We start from the raw sequence: 18,154 nt of genomic DNA, 5'->3' as shown, positions 1-18,154 counted from the left end.
TATATTCAAATGAATAAAGCCAGTTAAGCTGCAACACATTTAAAAAAAAAAAGAAGTCTAGTCCCATGGCAATGGCCCAACTCCACCTCCCCAACTGGATGCCAAAATCAGTCCAGCGGGCTCGTGCCCCCCACCCTACACTCAAACTCCCTGTAATTGTATAAAACAGTGTTGGGCCAGCCCCCCCCCCCCTCAGTGATTGAAAACCTGTACATAGGTAAGGAGTCCACCACCCCCTCCAAGCCGATCCCAGCAGTATCTCCGTGCTCAATAACCCTGAATTGTAAAGGTTGCTGAGGCCACAGTACAAGAATACTGCTCCCAATGGTATTAGCCGCTGCCTTGACAGCAACGCTTCGCTAACTCATTTTTCTTTCAGCCTGGTGCCAGGAACTGAAGGGGGAATTTGAATCTGGAAGAAAAATGATTATTTTTGTGAGAAATGCATCACTTTCCTGGGTGACTGGCACTAGGATTCCTCGTTTCTCCAACTCAGAGATCTCATGTAATTTGAGTGTGAGCCTTTGGCCCAGCGACCCATGCAACTAATGGAGAGTGGTAGTTTCTCCCACCTTGAGACTTTTCAAAAAAGAGTGGTGGTTTCTCTACGTGAGAAGTTTTTACAGTGATATGGGAATAATGCATCTTCTACACCGAGGGCATTTTTGTAGAGATGGTAAATGAAACATTCTACCCGCTGGTTCCTGTGAGAACCAGTGGATGATTTGGGGTAAAGCCTATGTGAGTTTTTGGGTGTACAAGTTCACACGATGGTGGGTGTACAAGTTTTAGTATGGTTCTGGACTTGGTGAAAGTCCATATCATCGCAGGGTCTGTAACTTTCTTGTACATTGATTGTCAATCTCAGATTTCCTTGACTAAGGGAAATCTGATGGCTAATATTGTTTTGAAATGTATTTCATGCATTGAGTTTATTTACTCAGTAGGTGGCAGCATTTCCATAATTTTCAAGTCTAGGTGAGACTCCTGTGCTAGCTGCAGGAATTCAAGGAAGCGCCCCTTAGTGTATGTCCTCTGCTGTGTTTCTGTTGCAGAATGTTTTCCTTATATTGTGTATGGTATATTATATATATATATATATATATATTAAAAAAAGTGTCTCTTGTGATTTCACAGTTTTTTTTGTATTTTAGTAGGGGTATTTGTAAGGCTAGTCTTTCGAAGAGAGAATTTTCCAGCAATAGGAGGTTCAGGGAGTATTCTATTGTGAAATGATTGATAGTAGGGTCCATCCAAGAGAATTTGGTGCTCTACGCAAGCCTTCAGTCATGCATCTCCTCCCCCCAATTTACCTATTGGCGATAACTCCAGCACGGCCTTTCCTCCTTCTGGCAGCAGTGGCTCCAGAATGCTCTCTTTGGTTCTAGCACAGCACCCGTGTAGGCTTCTTTCTGGCAGGATTTTGCCACCCCCTACATTTTGGTACTCTCTAGGAGATCGCCTAGGTTGCCTAATGGAAGCACTGGCCGTGGGTCCATCCCCCCAAAAGGTGGGTCAGTGAGCTACAGAGTACATAAGATGACTCTGAGTCACAGGGAGGAGTTGCATTGTCTGGAATCTGAAGGAGTTCTGGGCTAAGGTTGGAGAGACAACTCAAAGCTTAAGGGAAACTCTACCCTGTGCACTATGGATTCACTGGAGAAAGAGGAGTTCCCTCTCTGATAAGGGTGAAGACCACTCAGGAAAATCCCAACTCTAGTTTACAAGGAAGGAGTATAGTGAGGGAGTCTACAGTCATTTTACTGTATAGGCGCTGTACTCAGCGCCTATACAGTAAAATGGGTTGCGCGGGCATAACCCTTCCCTATCGCTTCACAGCCGCGGCATGCATTTGCATGCAATTAGAAGAGAGTATCGGGGACTTAGGGAAGAGAACTGTGCGTGCGGGGAGGAAGGGTGCGCCTGACACTGCCGCACTGTTTCTACCGCGGCCTTACTGTATCGACCTGTAAGTGATTGGAATACAGAAGGATTTTCCTGTCTTTTATTCGGGTCCGAAGAAGACAGAGGAGGCCTTGGTGACAGTCTGAGGGGAATATTCTTCAGATTGACTTGATTCAAGCAGGATGGAAAGACTGTGAGTGATAACCTATTTTTTGCTTTGTGAATTCTGTGATTTTCAGAACTGTTTTCTGATTTATTTTTCTGTCTCTATCTGCTGAATTTGTTTTCTTTGGAGTTGGAACAGATAAGCTGGTGTGCTCTTATTTTTTTTTTCTGGAGATCCCCTGGACCTCACAGGTCAATCTTGCTCCCACATAGCACAAATCTTGCAATTTTCAGATGATGCACTGAGTTGTTCAGAGCTTAGCAATCTCTGAAGGTGACCCTTTGAAAGAGAGGTTACAACTAAGGGCAAAGAGGTTACCAGGGCAAAAAGATTCTGCTTTTCCAGGATTATTCTGTAACGGTGTCAACCTGCAGGAAGTAGATGGCATCTTTCTTCACTTACCTCCATAAAAGATAAATAAAATGTGCTCTGTTATACCCAGTTAACATCAAGTTCTTTCAAGAAGAGAGGGAGCAAGATTTCTTGAAGATGTGGTACAACTGAAATTTATTTCTAGATTGTTCTAAAAAAGAGGCCTTAATTGTTTTGATTTTGGTTGCTGTGAATAAAGTTTTAGAACAGTTTGAGTTCCTCATTTCATAGGTAGACACTTGGGTAATTTCCATAGGATATGAAAATTGCATTTCTCAGAAACTGCACATTTAAAAATTTTTTATTTATGGAAATTTTAGATTATTACAGGCATAAACATTGTAACAGGAAAACGTCCTCTCGGCTATACAAAGAAAATTAATCAGAGGAAAAATTATCTAAATACCATTAAAACTAGCCAATTTGGAATACAAAAACCGGGACATGGGAACAGTGAGTAAAAGTAATATTGACTATGGAAACATTGAAGTACCCTTGATTATACTGTGGTGAAGAAAAAGTGATAACCCTAGTATCCTGATTTAGTGATATGAAAGTAATACACTTATGGACTGGCCAGAGGTAGATGCTTTTGTTGTCACCCCAAACAAGCAGCACTGTTGAAATGAGAGCATAATAATACTATCAGCAAAGAATATAAGGACGTTTAACCTAAGAATCAGGGATTTGACCCAAAATTAAATTGGAAGTAGAATTTTGACTTTGTCTTGCTCATTTTAAAAGGAAGAAGTAGACTGTACATATTTATCTGTGCCAAGGAATAGGAGTCTCAGCTGTATATGACTCATTTGACTTTTGTAAACATCTGTTCCATTGATTTACTGGCATTATTGTAACAACCTCAATAAATGCAGGTCCGGGGGAACTTCAATCAGCCTTTACCATCAAGGGAAGCCAGGGCTGAAATCCTGTTGCCACTCCTTGTGACCCTGGGCAAGTCACTGCACACTCCATTGTCTCAGGTACAAACTTAGGCCTGGATTTTCTTTCACCGCAACGTTTTGCGAATCCTGGCGATAATGGGGGGTGGGGGGGGGGGGGGGAAGCGGGGACCTGCGAAAGCCGGCAGCGATCGCACCACCGCGGTGTTATCGCTGCCGGCTTTCGCACCCAATAGCGCCATCGTAAAAGGTGGCGCTATTGGGCGCGCTACTGGCGGCGATAAGGGGCCTTACCTTTTCGCCGTCAGCGAAGTTTCCATGGCGTCCGCCCCAACTTCTCCCCGATCTAGGTATCGCACGCGAAAAGTTGCATTTCGCGTGCGATAGGGTTTACTAAGCAGTTTTCCCACAGACACAAAATGGGAGAAAAGCCTTAGTAAACGAGGCCCTTAGGGCCTGATTTTATAAGACAGTACCTTTCAAACCAGTGAGCAGATGCAATTTGGCCATGTGTGTCAGCACGCACCCAGATATTCGGCTATTTTATAACTTGTGTGCGTATATGTATTCATGTTATAAAATAACCTGATCACGCACACATTTGCGTCCAATTTTAAGTGGGCACATGCCTGTGCACATAAATCCCCCTTCTACCACGTAAGTTGGGGAATTTGAAAAACTGTCCACACCATTGCCAGTTTCACCGGTTCGTCAACCAGTTCCTCCGGTTACCAGCTAGGTCTTCCAAACCCCCCTGGTTGAATAGTTTACACTCCCCCCAGTTACCCCAGACCCTTAAAACCCCTCAGGTATGGCTAGTTTTGTATTTTTGTAAACTTACACCTCAGCCCTAGCAGAAGTAAACTTATGTGGCAGGGAATCTGGGCACGCGCCCAGGCACATAAGTATTATGTACACATCTCTTCTTCTTCATCTTCCGAGTTCCATTACCCTTGTTTTATTGTAACTTTTGCCTCTTCTTCTATGTTCCTTGTAAACCGATATGATTAGCATGGGGCACATTTAAAACTAATTGGAGAAAGTTCTTTTTTACTCAACGCACAATTAAACTCTGGAATTTGTTGCCAGAGGATGTGGTTAGTGCAGTTAGTATAGCTGTGTTTAAAAAAGGATTGGATAAGTTCTTGGAGGAGAAGTTCACCTAGAGAATAGCCACTGCCATTAGCAATGGTAACATGGAATAGACTTAGTTTTTGGGTACTTGCCAGGTTCTTGTGGCCTGGATTGGCCACTGTTGGAAGCAGGATGCTGGTCTGACCCAGTATGGCATTTTCTTATGTTCTTATGATATGATCTATATCATGAATGTCGGTATAAAAAAGTACTAAATAAATAAATAAATAAATCTCTTGGCCACTCCCCAAAATGCCTATGTCCACGCCCCTTTTTGAAAACTTTTGAGATGTGTGTGCATCTGGACAACTTTTAAAATTCGGTGGCCACGCGCGGGCCCACCTTGTGTATCTCCCGATATTGATGCACACCGGGCTTTTGCATTTTCCCAGACACAAAAGGAGAGAAAACTTTAGTAAATAGGCCCCCTTAGACTGTAAATCCTGTGGGACTAGGGAAATACCTACACAGTATGTGAACATAATCTGCTTTGAAGTGCCTGAAAAGCAGAATGTAAATCAAATAAATAGATAAGGAACCAGTTCAACCTTACCACAACCCTCTTGCATGCTGATAACTAGGAGTACAAATTGGCTCAATACTTTTTTGAGCTCCCTGAGTGATAATGATTTTACTCAGTTTGTCACTGTTCTAACACAAAGGACAGGCCACACACTTGATTTATTGGTTGGCAAAGATCTAATGATGAAAAACTGTGCTTTGAGATTTAGAGGCACTCAGGGAGGTCCTTGGTCTGACCATTTACCTCTTATCTTTTATTCCTCATTTTATACAGACCTCTCTAAGGTTTCGGGTAGAGGAGGGTTAGGAAGAATGATGTGGGGTAAAATCGATACGATCCATTTTGAATTACAGGTATTACACGTTAGCTGCATTTAGATTGGATTCTTCCCATTGATTGCATAGTAGATACTTGGAAGACAGATATTCAGTCTATCATAGATGTAATGCACCATGGAAGTGAATAATCTGTCTTCCTCAGGTCTGTCCTTGGTTTTCAGAGACATTGTGAAAGTTAGAGGGAGTTGAGAAGACTGGAAAGAGGCTGAGCTAAGGTATCTAATCAATGTAATAAACAAACAGGGTGTAGAAGGGTTAATCTATATTATGAGGCTGCTGTCAAAGCCAAAAAAAGTCCTATTTTATATCTAAAGTTGAAGCGGCTGGAAACAAAATGTTCTCTATAGTATACAGACTTTTGGTTACAGGATATAAGAATGATTTGGCTTGCCCCTGGTCGTGATAATTGTATTTGGTTTTATGCTGAGAAGGTATCACCCCTTTAAAAAAATTCCAGAGGCACAGCACCTACTGGGAAAGGGGTGTAATGATCCTTTGAAGCTATAGGGAGATGGGGTTATTACATATGGGCTGTGGTTGGAGGAATTTTATCGCTTGTCACTGTCTGATATGTGCAAAGTACTTTTGAAAAACAAGAGCCATTCTTTTCTCCTGTACAATCCATGCCTGGATGAGCTGTTGAAAAATAGCTTGAATATATTTCCTGAATTACTAAGGAAAATGGTGACTAAATCTTTGGAAGGCAGTATGGTCTCTCTGAGTTTGAAGCATACTGTACTGTCCCCTATACTTAAAAAAACAAGCTTAGATGTGTCGGAGTATGCTAATTTTAGACAGGTGGCTAGTATCCCTTTTTTGTCTAAATTACTTGAAAGATTTCAGTTCAGGATGAGTTACTAATAAGTGTGAGTGAGGGAAAACAGGTTATTCTGTTGCTTTTATACATGAAGGCAGCCTTTGATTTATCAATCATGAAAAACGTCTCCAGTGTTGATATTCATTGGGGATTAGGGGTCAGGCATAGAAACAGCTATCATGATTTTTGTCAGGCCTTGAGGTTTCAGTCTGTAGCAAGGAATGTGTCTCTCCATCAACTCTAATACTCTAAGGAATCCCTCAGGGTTCATCTCTCTCTCCAGTACTATTTATATAACATCTTTATTCAGACACTGGGAAGAGATTTTCTCTCAGCGGGGCTCCATGGTTATATCTACATGGTTGATATCTAGATTATCTTCCCACTGGAAAATAAATTGGTTTTGAGCATCAAAAAATGAACTGTTGAAGATCAGTAATAATGTTTTAACATCAGATCCCAGGACACTGCGGTGGAAGCATGGAAATATCACATCGATCAATTCAGTGAAGACACTTGGGATCATGTTTGATTCCTCTTTTTCCTTGCAGTCTCAGATCATGAAAATAATGTGAAGTACTATTTTTAAGTAACTTACAGTCTGGAAATAGCATCCCTTGTTGGCCATGAAATCTCGAGTTGGTCATCCTCACTCTGATGGCTTCAAGGTTGAACTACTGGAATGGCCTGTGCATTGATCTCCCAGAGAGACTAAAGCACAGGCTTCAAGTGGTCCAAAGCTTTGCAGCAATAATTGTGTTATGACAACCTAGGTGAATTTCCATTCTACTCCTGATGCATAAACTTCATGGGCTACCAGTAATAGAATGGGTACAATTTAAGATATTGCCTTTAGTTTTTTGGGTGGTACAAGATAAGGGGACTCAAAGTGGGAAATTGGCCTGGTGGGAAAAAGTGACATCACACGGGTAGATGGTGGCTTAGACCCAGAGCTCCTTCCTCAGATTAGCAATCTTTTGCAATCAACGTGTTTTGGCCCCTTGGTGTCAGTGGCGGTACAATGTGGAGATCGGGGAACATCTCAGCTATGTTGCAAAAGAAAAAATAACCTGATCTGAAGCATTTCTCTTTTACAAACCATGAGTTAATGAGAGCAGTAGGTATTGCAGAAGAGATGGACAATGGAAACATGGGCACCGAGGTAGACCACGAGCCTGGCGAAGCCATAACAAGAGCGGAAGATAGTAGCATTGCCACTCGGGCCGAATATAAATAATGGTTGGCTGAGAAAAGGCAGGATATGGCCGGGATCAAGGCAGAATTTGGAGCATAGCTACGCGGTGACATTGCTGAGCTGGAGGGTGGATGAGTCGGAGGCCCAACTAGAAGAGAAGGCTATAGACTTAAATATGTACTGCGAGGCGATGGCAGGCTTTTAAAAAATGGCGGTAGAGCTGGAAGAAAAGCTGGAAGACCTTGAGGAGTACAGGAATCAGCACAATTCGCAGATTGTTTTCAGACAGTAAATAGCATATGCGTAGCAATTTGGGGATCTGATGAAGCTGCAGAAACAGTGCCTTTGTAAAACTGGAGAAAGCACACAGAGCCCTGGGTGCACAGCGTGGTAACTTAGCTCGCAACATAGTGGCCTGTTTCCATAATTTTACAGTTAAAGAGAAAGTGGCACAACGGACCCAAAAAAATGGGGTAAATTACATGGAGAAATCAGATGATGGAGGTCTTTTAGGATATTTCTCCAATCACAATTCGAAAACAATGAGAATTCAAAAGTGTGATTACTATACTAAAACGAAAAGACTGTATTTCTCAATTCAGGGTAAAGCAGCCAGAGTGAAGACTGTAGCAGCAGCTGCATTATTCTTATGGGAGGCAGGAGTGACAGTACCTATGGGAGAAGATCAGGGCATCAGCATGTCTGTTTCAAAGCAGAAGGAAGAGCAACCTAGATGGCAAAGAGTACCAGGTGTTGGTAGAAGGCTGCAGAGAGAACCAGGAAGCCCCTCGTTATCTGGAATGGTGAGTGTGTGATGGAGCTAAGGGAATCGTCAGACTTTAGTGTATAGGCCTGAAGTAACTATACTAGTGGAGTGGCCTGATATAGAGTTTTATCTAACTCTGGTTCATTAGGCCTAGCAAGAGCTAGGTGAAGGGGGAGGGGGGAGGGGGGAAGGGGACCAAAACAAGAGCAACATATATGTGAATGCATTGTTTGGAATTCTTAGAAGTTTAACTGGGGGTTAAATGGAGTATGGGATGGAGTTGCTGAATAGCTGGGAGTCACTCTTTAAGATGAGGGATGTGCACAATGGGAGACTGTGGTGTAAGGAAGGAATGGGAGGGGGGAGGGGTGTGGAGATGGGGAAGGGAGAGGGAAGGGGAAGAGGGAAGGAGATTATAGAAGACAAGGGGGTAAAGGGCTTAAGAATAGTAAATGTGTGAGTGCTAAAGGTTGTGGAGAGCAGGGGATGATGTGTGTATACATTGGTTTGAAGCGGGGGAGAAGACACTGATTTGGATTGAATAATGGTGCAAATAAAAATCATGTCCTTGAATGTAAAAGCACTGAACTTGCCCATAAAGTGGAAGCTATTTTAGAGAGAAGCTGAAAGCCTACAGGCGAATATTATTTTTTGCCAGGAAATACATTTGAGAGCCAGGAATGAGAGATTATTGATGTAAGGAGCATTCCCTAATCAATATTTTGCTTCCTCTATGAAGAGTAACAAGTATGGAATTGTCGGATTTTATCTGCATAGCAATTGATAGTAGATGTTAAGGCAGTAATCAGCGATACCGAGGGGAAGTTTTTGATCTTAAAAGTATCCATTCAAGGGGAGTTATTTACATTAGTAAATGTTTATGCGCCTAATGTTTCTCAAAGGGATTTTGTGTCCTCCCTTTCCAATACTCTTACAAGTTGGGTTGAAGGTTACTTATTGATAGGGGAGGACTTCAATCTGACCCACTATCCCTTTTTAGATAACTCAGGGGGTGGAATCTGTGCATCAACGGTGCAGAGATCCAGACTGAAGGAACTGATTAATACATGGAGTTTGATAGATGTTTGGTAACTGTGGAATCTGATATTGAAAGATTATACCTACAACGCTAAACCCCATGCATCTTATTTCAGGATAGATTTTTTTCTGATCAAGAAAATACTTTTCGGATACACAGTGGGTGCAGGGATAGGGTAGGCCTGATTGACAAACTGAAGAGTAGTAAATCATCCGGACCGGATGGTATACACCCCAGAGATCTGAAGGAACTAAAAAATGAAATTTCAGACCTATTAGTAAAAATTTGTAACTTATCATTAAAATCATCCATTGTACCTGAAGACTGGAGGATAGCAAATGTAACCCCAATATTTAAAAAGGGCTCCAGGGGCGATCCGGGAAACTACAGACTGGTTAGCCTGACTTCAGTGCCAGGAAAAATAGTAGAAAGTGTTCTAAACATCAAAATCATAGAACATATAGAAAGACATGGTTTAATGGAACAAAGTCAGCATGGCTTTACCCAGGGCAAGTCTTGCCTCACAAATCTGCTTCACTTTTTTGAAGGAGTTAATAACATGTGGATAAAGGTGAACCGGTAGATATAGTATACTTGGATTTTCAGAAGGCGTTTGACAAAGTTCCTCATGAGAGGCTTCTAGGAAACATAAAAAGTCATGGGATAGGTGGTGATGTCCTTTCATGGATTGCAAACTGGCTAAAAGACAGGAAACAGAGAGTAGGATTAAATGGACAATTTTCTCAGTGGAAGGGAGTGGACAGTGGAGTGCCTCAGGGATCTGTATTGGGACCCTTACTTTTCAATATATTTATAAATGATCTGGAAAGAAATATATGACTAGTAAGGTAATCAAATTTGCAGATGACACAAAATTGTTCAAAGTAGTTAAAATACAAGCAGATTGTGATAAATTGCAGGAAGACCTTGTGAGACTGGAAAATTGGGCATCCAAATGGCAGATGAAATTTAATGTGGATAAGTGCAAGGTGATGCATATAGGGAAAAATAACCCATGCTATAATTACACAATGTTGGGTTCCATATTAGGTGCTACAACCCAAGAAAGAGATCTAGGCGTCATAATGGATAACACATTGAAATTGTCAGTTCAGTATGCAGCGGCAGTCAAAAAAGCAAACAGAATGCTGGGAATTATTAGAAAGGGAATGGTGAATAAAACGGAAAATGTCATAATGCCTCTGTATCGCTCCATGGTGAGACCGCACCTTGAATACTGTGTACAGTTCTGGTCGCCGCATCTCAAAAAAGATATAATTGCGATGGAGAAGGTACAGAGAAGGGCTACCAAAATGATAAGGGGAATGGAACAACTCCCCTATGAGGAAAGACTAAAGAGGTTAGGACTTTTCAGCTTGGAGAAGAGACGACTGAGGGAGGATATGATAGAGATGTTTAAAATCATGAGAGGTCTAGAACGGATAGATGTGAATTGGTTATTTACTCTTTCGGATAGTAGAAAGACTAGGGGGCACTCCATGAAGTTAGCATGGGGCACATTTAAAACTAATCGGAGAAAGTTCTTTTTTACTCAACGCACAATTAAACTCTGGAATTTGTTGCCAGAGGATGTGGTTAGTGCAGTTAGTATAGCTGTGTTTAAAAAAGGATTGGATAAGTTCTTGGAGGAGAAGTCCATTACCTGCTATTAAGTTCGCTTAGAGAATAGCCACTGCCATTAGCAATGGTAACATGGAATAGACTTAGTTTTTGGGCACTTGCCAGGTTCTTATGGCCTGGATTGGCCACTGGGCTTGATGGACCCTTGGTCTGACCCAGTATGGCATTTTCTTTTGTTCTTATGTCATCTGGTCTCATTGTGGCCAGTATGGGTGAAGTTAAAAATAGGGAGTGATCGGGGGGGGGGGGGGGGCATAGATATTGGAGGCTGAATGAAGACTTGTTATCCGATAAAACAATGAATGAAGACATGATGAAGGATATACAAGAGTATTTGAATGTTAATGACAACAGAGAGGTCAACCTCGTGGTGGTGTGGGAGTGCTGAAAGCAGTGGTTAGGGGTAAGCTGGTTTCCAGAGCATTGAATCTTAAGAAGGAGAAAGAAAGGGTGAGATTAGAGTTGATGCAAGAAGATAGCAAAGTTGGAATTAAAACAAAATTGGGAAGGATCAACCATAGTCTTGCTGGAAAATGCGCATCAGGAATACAAAAATTAGACCTATCAAGGATAGCCTCGCAAATGGAGAGGGTTAAACAAAAGTATTTGGAATTTGGTAATAAGGTGGGGAATTTACTGGTTAGAAGACTTAAGGGAAAAATTATGCAAAACCAAATTTTGAAGATTAAAAATAGAAATGGGGGCTATACATACAATAGTAAACTCATATCAAATCAATTTGCTCAGTTCTATGAGGAGAGCTGTATTCTGCAGATAACATTGTAATGGCTACTACTGAAAATTTTCTTAAGGAGACATCACTTCCTTGTCTCACAGAGGAAGTTTGCAAATTATTGAATGCAAAAATAAGAGTGGAGGAAGTAGCCATGGTAATATCAGACCTGAAAGCAGGGAAAGCCCCAAGGTCTCAATGGATTTACATCCAAATTTTATAAGACCTTCAAGCAGGTTATTATCAGGCCTCTAGTAGAGATGTTTAATTATCTAAGGGAGAATTTGGAATTGGCTCAAGGAGCATATCATGGTTTTGGCAAAAGGAGGATGAGATCCAACATTGTGTGTTTCGAATCATCCCATCTCATTAATCAATTTAGACCTAAAAGTCTTAGCAAAGATTTTGGCTCTGAGATTGGGTGAAGTAGCCCCTTTATTTATACATGGGGATCAATCAGGGTTTGTCCCAGATAGGATAGTGATGGACAATGTGAGGAGGGTTGTAAACAATGTGGAAGGTGAAATATCAAGAGGTTCCAGCAATAGATGCGGAAAAGGCTTTCAACAGGGTGCATTGGCCTTTCTTATTTCTGATGTTGCAGAAGATGGGTTTGGGAACTTACTTTATAAAGTGGGTTCAAGTGCTGTATAATTAACTAAAGGCCTATATTAGAGTTTATGGGGGATACTCTGCCATTTCCAGAGGGGAGAGAGACCAGGCAGGGTTGCTCGCTATCTCCTTTATTATTCGCACTTTCTTTGGAAACACTGGCTGCAAAAATTAAGTCACACCCTCTTAGAAACAGGGTATTAGTAGAGGAGAATTCTTATAAAATGACACTGTTTGCCAATGATCTGTATTTATGCTCACAGAACCAGAGTCATCTCTGAAAATCTTACTAGAAGAGTTGCGGGGAAAGTGTAAAATACCTTGGAGTGTGATTACATTTGAATATGGACAATTTATTTGATATCAACTATAGACCAGTAGCATTAGACATAGATCTAGAGAGGTGGGAGAGATTACATTTATCTTGACTGGGAAGAATACATACTATTAAAATGAATGCATTACCTAGATTTTGTTATGCTTTTCAGACTCTTCTAATACATATCGCTGATGAGATGCTTAGAGATTGGGAGAGGAAAGTCTTTTGATTTATTTGGATAAAAAGGCCACCTCGGGTGGTTAGAAAGGTCTTATATTAGCCAAAATGTGGGGGGATTAGGGGTGCCTAGGCTGGGTTACTACTGTGTTGCAGCTCAATAGCAAGCAATGCTGGAATGGCAGTGTGTGTTGAAACAAAAGCTCTGGACAATTCTGGAATGGGATATGGCCAGGGTTACCTCTAGTTAAGCTAGTGTAGATACAGGGTGACTTGGCAAAGGGTCTTGAGGGAGCATAGCCTTGCACAAAGGTGACATTGGCACTATGGGTTAAATTTAGGAAACAGCTGGTGGGGGACAAACATTATTGGCACAGAATCCTTTTTCTTTATAATAAAGATGTTCCGCCAGATAATGCTAAAGGAGTGGCAGCAAGATGGATAGGCATGGGACTGGAAAGACTAGGGCAAATTTGGGATGGAAAAAGGGGTACTCTTGTTTGAGGAATTAGGACATAGATATGCATTAGTGGAAAGAGATAAGTTTACTTACATGCAAGCAGTATCGTTTATCCATTCTAGAGGAGTGGTTGAGGCCTTACAACAGAATAAGTCGCTATTAGAGACATACGGCAATAAGGCGGATGGGATTTCAAAGGCAGTTGAGAAAATTTATGGTCTGCTGGTGGTGGAATTGTGATATAAACCAAGACATGTGTTGGCCTGGGAAAAGGATTTAGGGTTGGTTTTGGAAGAGAAAGCATGGGATTTGTGTTTTCAGCTTATGAAGAGGAGTTCAGTCTCCTCAAATATTGTGGAAAATAGATACAAGATCCTCTATAGGTGGTATCTGACTCCAGCTAAATTAAACAAAATATTTCCTTCAGTGCAGGATCTCTGTTGGCGGGGCTGTGGAGGGAAGGGGGATTTCTTCCATCTATGATGGGACTGTCCTAAAGTGAGGACATACTAGAATATGATCTTAGCCCTAATATGTGAGATCACAGGATGTAAAGTTGGAAAAACCCTAAATTGCTATTGATAAGCATGGAAGTCGATGAATTAAATGAGAAAATGAGAAGTTTGATATTGCATATTATTATTGCTGCCAGGTGTTAATTAGCAAAAACAAAACCTCGTTCCCTATATACTATAAGTCAATAACAATCAATCATTAAGGGAACTCCTTAATTTGTGGTAATGTGTGGTGGCCACATATGAGATAACCCGTGTTTGGTTGTCTCAATCCGCAGCCCCCATGTTTATTCTTCAAAATTCTTTATTAATGTTTTGTGCTTTTTTTATTTTTTATCTATGCTTAATAATAATGCTCTCTCCCCGGCGATGAACCCGACCATATATGAGCCACTCCGCTGTTTTTTCTAGATACTTATCAGCTCTTTTCTTTTGTTATCTTGCAGAGTTCTTATTGCTTCTATCCGGTCGGGGTCGCCTGCCCGACAGCAGCCGTGTTTCGGCAGTTGTCTGCCTGCTTCAGGGACCTCGGGAGGAGTTGCCTTTCAACGCACCGGAGAGTTTCCTATTTTATTCTAATATTTTTAGTTACTCTTTAGGAATTTTTTTCGTGAGCCGGCACCTTCATGATGAAATCCGTGTTAATTAGCAGCAAGGTGGCGCAAGGAGGTAGTCCCATTAAAAGTGAATGTGCACGTGCAGTTGACTAGAGGGTTTACTAAGGGGAAGCTCTCTGCTATATTAATTTCATACCGTACTTGCTTATTAGCATGTCTATTTAACAGTCTATTAGCATGTCTATTTAACAGTCATTATTCACCTTTATATAACCGTTTACTGCAGACCATAGTCGCTACTAAAGTTCCTTGTAAAAAGGTGACCACACACATACTATTCAATACACGAATAAGGTTATTTGTTAAATTTGTTAAATATTATTGTTACTTTCAATGTTCCTTGTAATAATGTTCAATGGTTGATTGTTATTGTTCAATGTTCTACGTAAAAAAACCCAGGTCTAACCTCCCAGACCAGGGCAACCTTTTTGTTACTTGTAAACCGGATTGATTTGTATTGCATACAGGAATTCCAGTATATAAAAGAATTAAAATAAAATAAATAAAATAATATTACATGTCACGCTTCAAAAATTTGAAAAATTTTGGGCACTTTATATTGCCTGGAAGGAACATAGGGGTTAGTTTAAAATGGCGTAATCTAAAGCTTTCATGGGAATGAGGTACACACACATACTAATTTTTGGAGGAATTAGGTGGTTGGGTATAGGGAAGGGTTTACTGGATGGGGGTTAGGGAAAAATGGGATTAATGGGTGGACAAGGAAAGGGAAGGGGGGTGACAAAAAATGAAAGGAAGTAACTACTAGAGTTTGTTTTTGTCTGTATTATTTATTTATTTATTTATGATCTTTTTTATACCGAAGTATAGCGGGAAGCCTTCACTCCGGTTTACAATTGAACAACTTCATACATGGAAACATTTTGTAACATAAAACAATAGTATTATAATTAACATCTCGGCTAAAGCATATTATGTATCCGTCGAAGATTTTCTGCTGTATTATATGAGCGATTTTATAATTTGGATATTATGTTTTCTATATGAGCATTTAAAGATGTTGGATGTTTTAATAATAACATGTTAATAAACATTAAATTACAAAAAAATAAGAAATTGACATTGTATTGCCTCCAGCATGAGTTGCAGTCTAGCCTGGAAGCACTGTTGGAAAGTCCAATTAGATTGATGAGGAAAGTCAGGCTTGAAGCTAGATACTTTTTAAATAGGACCCCCCCCCCCCACCCCCTCCCCACACACACACACCCTATGGAATAAACTTCCTGTGCAGATTTGGCTGGAAGAGAATTTCTTGACCTTCCACAAAGGGCTAAAGGCTTGGCTCTTCCCATGATTGAGTGGTGGTGTTGGTCTTTGAAAAGTATTGTTTTTCTTATGTTTCAATTGATGGTTTCTGGAAGTACTCTTTCCATACCTGTCAGTCTACTTGATGTGTGTTGATTTTTGTTATTTTTTTATTTTTATCTTATTGATGTTATTTCTGTTCTTTTCCTTTCAAATTTTATTTGAATTGTTTTATGATTGTTTTGCTGTTCTATTTGCATGTTGTATGATTGCATTTTTTATATAATATTTAGGGACCTTCATTTTAAATTTTATTTTATTTTTCCCAGGAATTTATCAGTGTTTATTACAATAAGAATGAAATGGGAGAAATCTTTGGAAAAAATGATTCATCATTTTTCCTGGTAAATATTGGGTAGGTTTTTATTCAGCCACGCTTGTAAATTCCAGCCTTTACATGCGTGCCCGTGCCTTGTGCGCCCCGAGCCAATTTTCAATAAGGCCTGGCCATGCGCGTAAAGGCCGGTACGCGCACAAGTGCCAGCCTTCCTGCAAGGGGCGGGCCCTGGGGCGGGCCGGGACAGCAACCTGAAGAAATTACTGAAACAAAACTAAAAAAAGGAATAGGTAGGGTTTAGGGGGTGGGGAGGAGAGGAGAGGGGAAAGGGAAGGGAAGGGAAGTTAGGTAGGGGGGTAGGCAAGTTCTGTTCCAGTCTGGGAGGGAACTGGGGAAGGCTGGGATGTGTTGCTGCATAGAAATTGCATAAGTCCCCCCGCTGCGCATGCCGCATGCACATGCATGCGGCCCCCGGATTTTTTAACAAGCACGCGCTAGTGTGCGCTTGTTATAAAATTGGTGCATCCATGTGTGCGCGCGCGCCCTTCTTTTAAAATCTACCCCTATATATGTTTTCTTTTTGTATTGGATACTGATAAATTCCTGAGGAAAATAAAATAAACTGAAAATGAAGGTCACTAAGAATTTTGTACACTGCTTTGGCCAACCTTTAGCACTGGGAAGATGGTCAAGACATATTTTTAAATAAATAAAAAAATAAAATCATAGGGGCTTGCACCCTATCTACCCCGGTACTGGATGAAAGGTGGCTACACTAGTTCTAGAGGAAAGATAGTGCAGCAGTAAAAATGGGGGAGAAACCACAGCTAGCCATAGATGATAACTTTTGTGCTCTAATTTGAACACATTTCTACTGAGCTGAAACGTTAAAGAAGTAGATGGAAGCTACCAAGCCAAACAAACAAGTCTGTCCTTTTGGTAGAAATAAAAAAAAAAAAGCATAATTTTACAATACCTGCCTTAGAGACCAGGAGATTGCTACTCAGTCACTACAGTCTCAGAGCTGTCTACCTCCTTGGATAACACTGCTTAATACACATACTTTGCCATGAAATTATAAATTGAGATTCAGTACTTACAACCATCCGCCATAGCCATAGTGAAGAATACCTTTGAAGGATGCACTCACATTTTGAATCATAATATTGACAGCATGGTCTTCCTTTAAATCTACTTCACTGTTTTCTATTGTCAAGTCATTGATCTGAATACTAAAAGAGAAAAGAGAAGTATGAGTTTCATAGTTGCATTTATTTTATTTAGCTCAAACCTTTTTAGTCATAACTCAAGGCAACCTACATTCAGGTACAGTAGGTATTTCCCCATCCTCAGAGGGCTTACAATCTAAGGGCTCAATATAATAAGGTGAGTTGGGCTGTATGCACATACTAGCAAATGGTTATGTGCATGTTTTTGTGCACAGAATTTTTCTCCCGATTTAACAAAGAGTTTTGTGCACTAAAAATGTGTGCACAAATTAGTGCTCCTTCATGCAAATCCTATGGTAATGACCACATTAGTTATTACCCCCATGTTTTTTTTATACTCAAAATTTAACTTCTGTTCAGAGGTGGAGTGTTCCTGTGGCTAGCTTTAGTCTATGGGGCAAACCTGGAGCTCGTGGTGCAAGAGTCATGTATTTGGGATTTATGTGCACATAACTCAGTTTGTGTACAAATCATGTTTTCTGCACATAAATTGTGTATAAATTTTTATGCAGAAAACAGGATTTATGTGCAGAAAACATGGCTTATGTGGCAAACACTGCTTTTACATCTGCTAAGCATTTACGCACGATGGGCCAAATTTTAAAAGGGTTACGCACTTAAGTTAAGCACGTAACCCTTAAAAAAAAACCTTGTGCGTGCCGAACCTATTTTGCATAGGCTCGGTGGTGCGCGCAAGCCCCGGGACGCGCGTAAGTCCCGGGGCTTTGCTAGGGGGGGGGCGTGTCGGGGGCGTGTTGGGGGGCGGTGCGATGTTCGAGGCTTCGAGCAGGCGTAATTTGTGCGATAAAGGTAGGGGGGGGTTTAGATAGGGCTGGGGGGGTGGGTTAGGTAGGGGAAGGGAGGGGAAGGTGCAGGGGGGTAGAAGGAAAGTTCCCTCTGAGACCGCTTCGATTTCGGAGCGGCCTCGGAGGGAACAGGCAGCGTGCGCAGGGCTCGGCGCAAGCAAGTTGCACAAATGTGCATATCTTATAAAATCCAGCGTACCAGGCGCAAACAAACGTACGCACGTGCGCTGTTTTTTAAAATGTACCCCATATTTTGGTGTGCACATTATTGGGTTAGCTCACTTT

General features: G+C 41.1%; 1 protein-coding gene across 4 annotated transcripts in view; it reads right to left on the bottom strand.

Annotated features, from left to right (window-relative positions):
* CETP (cholesteryl ester transfer protein) overlaps window positions 1-18,154 on the bottom strand; it is a 102,311-nt gene that overhangs the window by 74,840 nt on the left and 9,317 nt on the right. For all 4 annotated transcript variants that reach the window (XR_003857733.1, XR_003857734.1, XM_029608723.1 and 1 more), the window contains exon 3: window positions 16,935-17,066. Coding sequence is in view for 2 of the 4 variants with exons in the window: in XM_029608723.1 (XP_029464583.1) it covers window positions 16,935-17,066 (132 nt within the window). In the remaining 2 variants the exon portion in view is untranslated. The remainder of the gene's footprint in view (window positions 1-16,934; window positions 17,067-18,154) is intronic.

The sequence above is a fragment of the Rhinatrema bivittatum genome, chromosome 7 (assembly GCF_901001135.1).
Source record: "Rhinatrema bivittatum chromosome 7, aRhiBiv1.1, whole genome shotgun sequence".
NCBI classification, from domain to species: Eukaryota; Metazoa; Chordata; class Amphibia; order Gymnophiona; family Rhinatrematidae; genus Rhinatrema; species Rhinatrema bivittatum.
The sequence above is the reverse complement of the archived record's forward strand: the minus strand, read 5'-3'. Positions and strand labels throughout refer to the sequence as shown.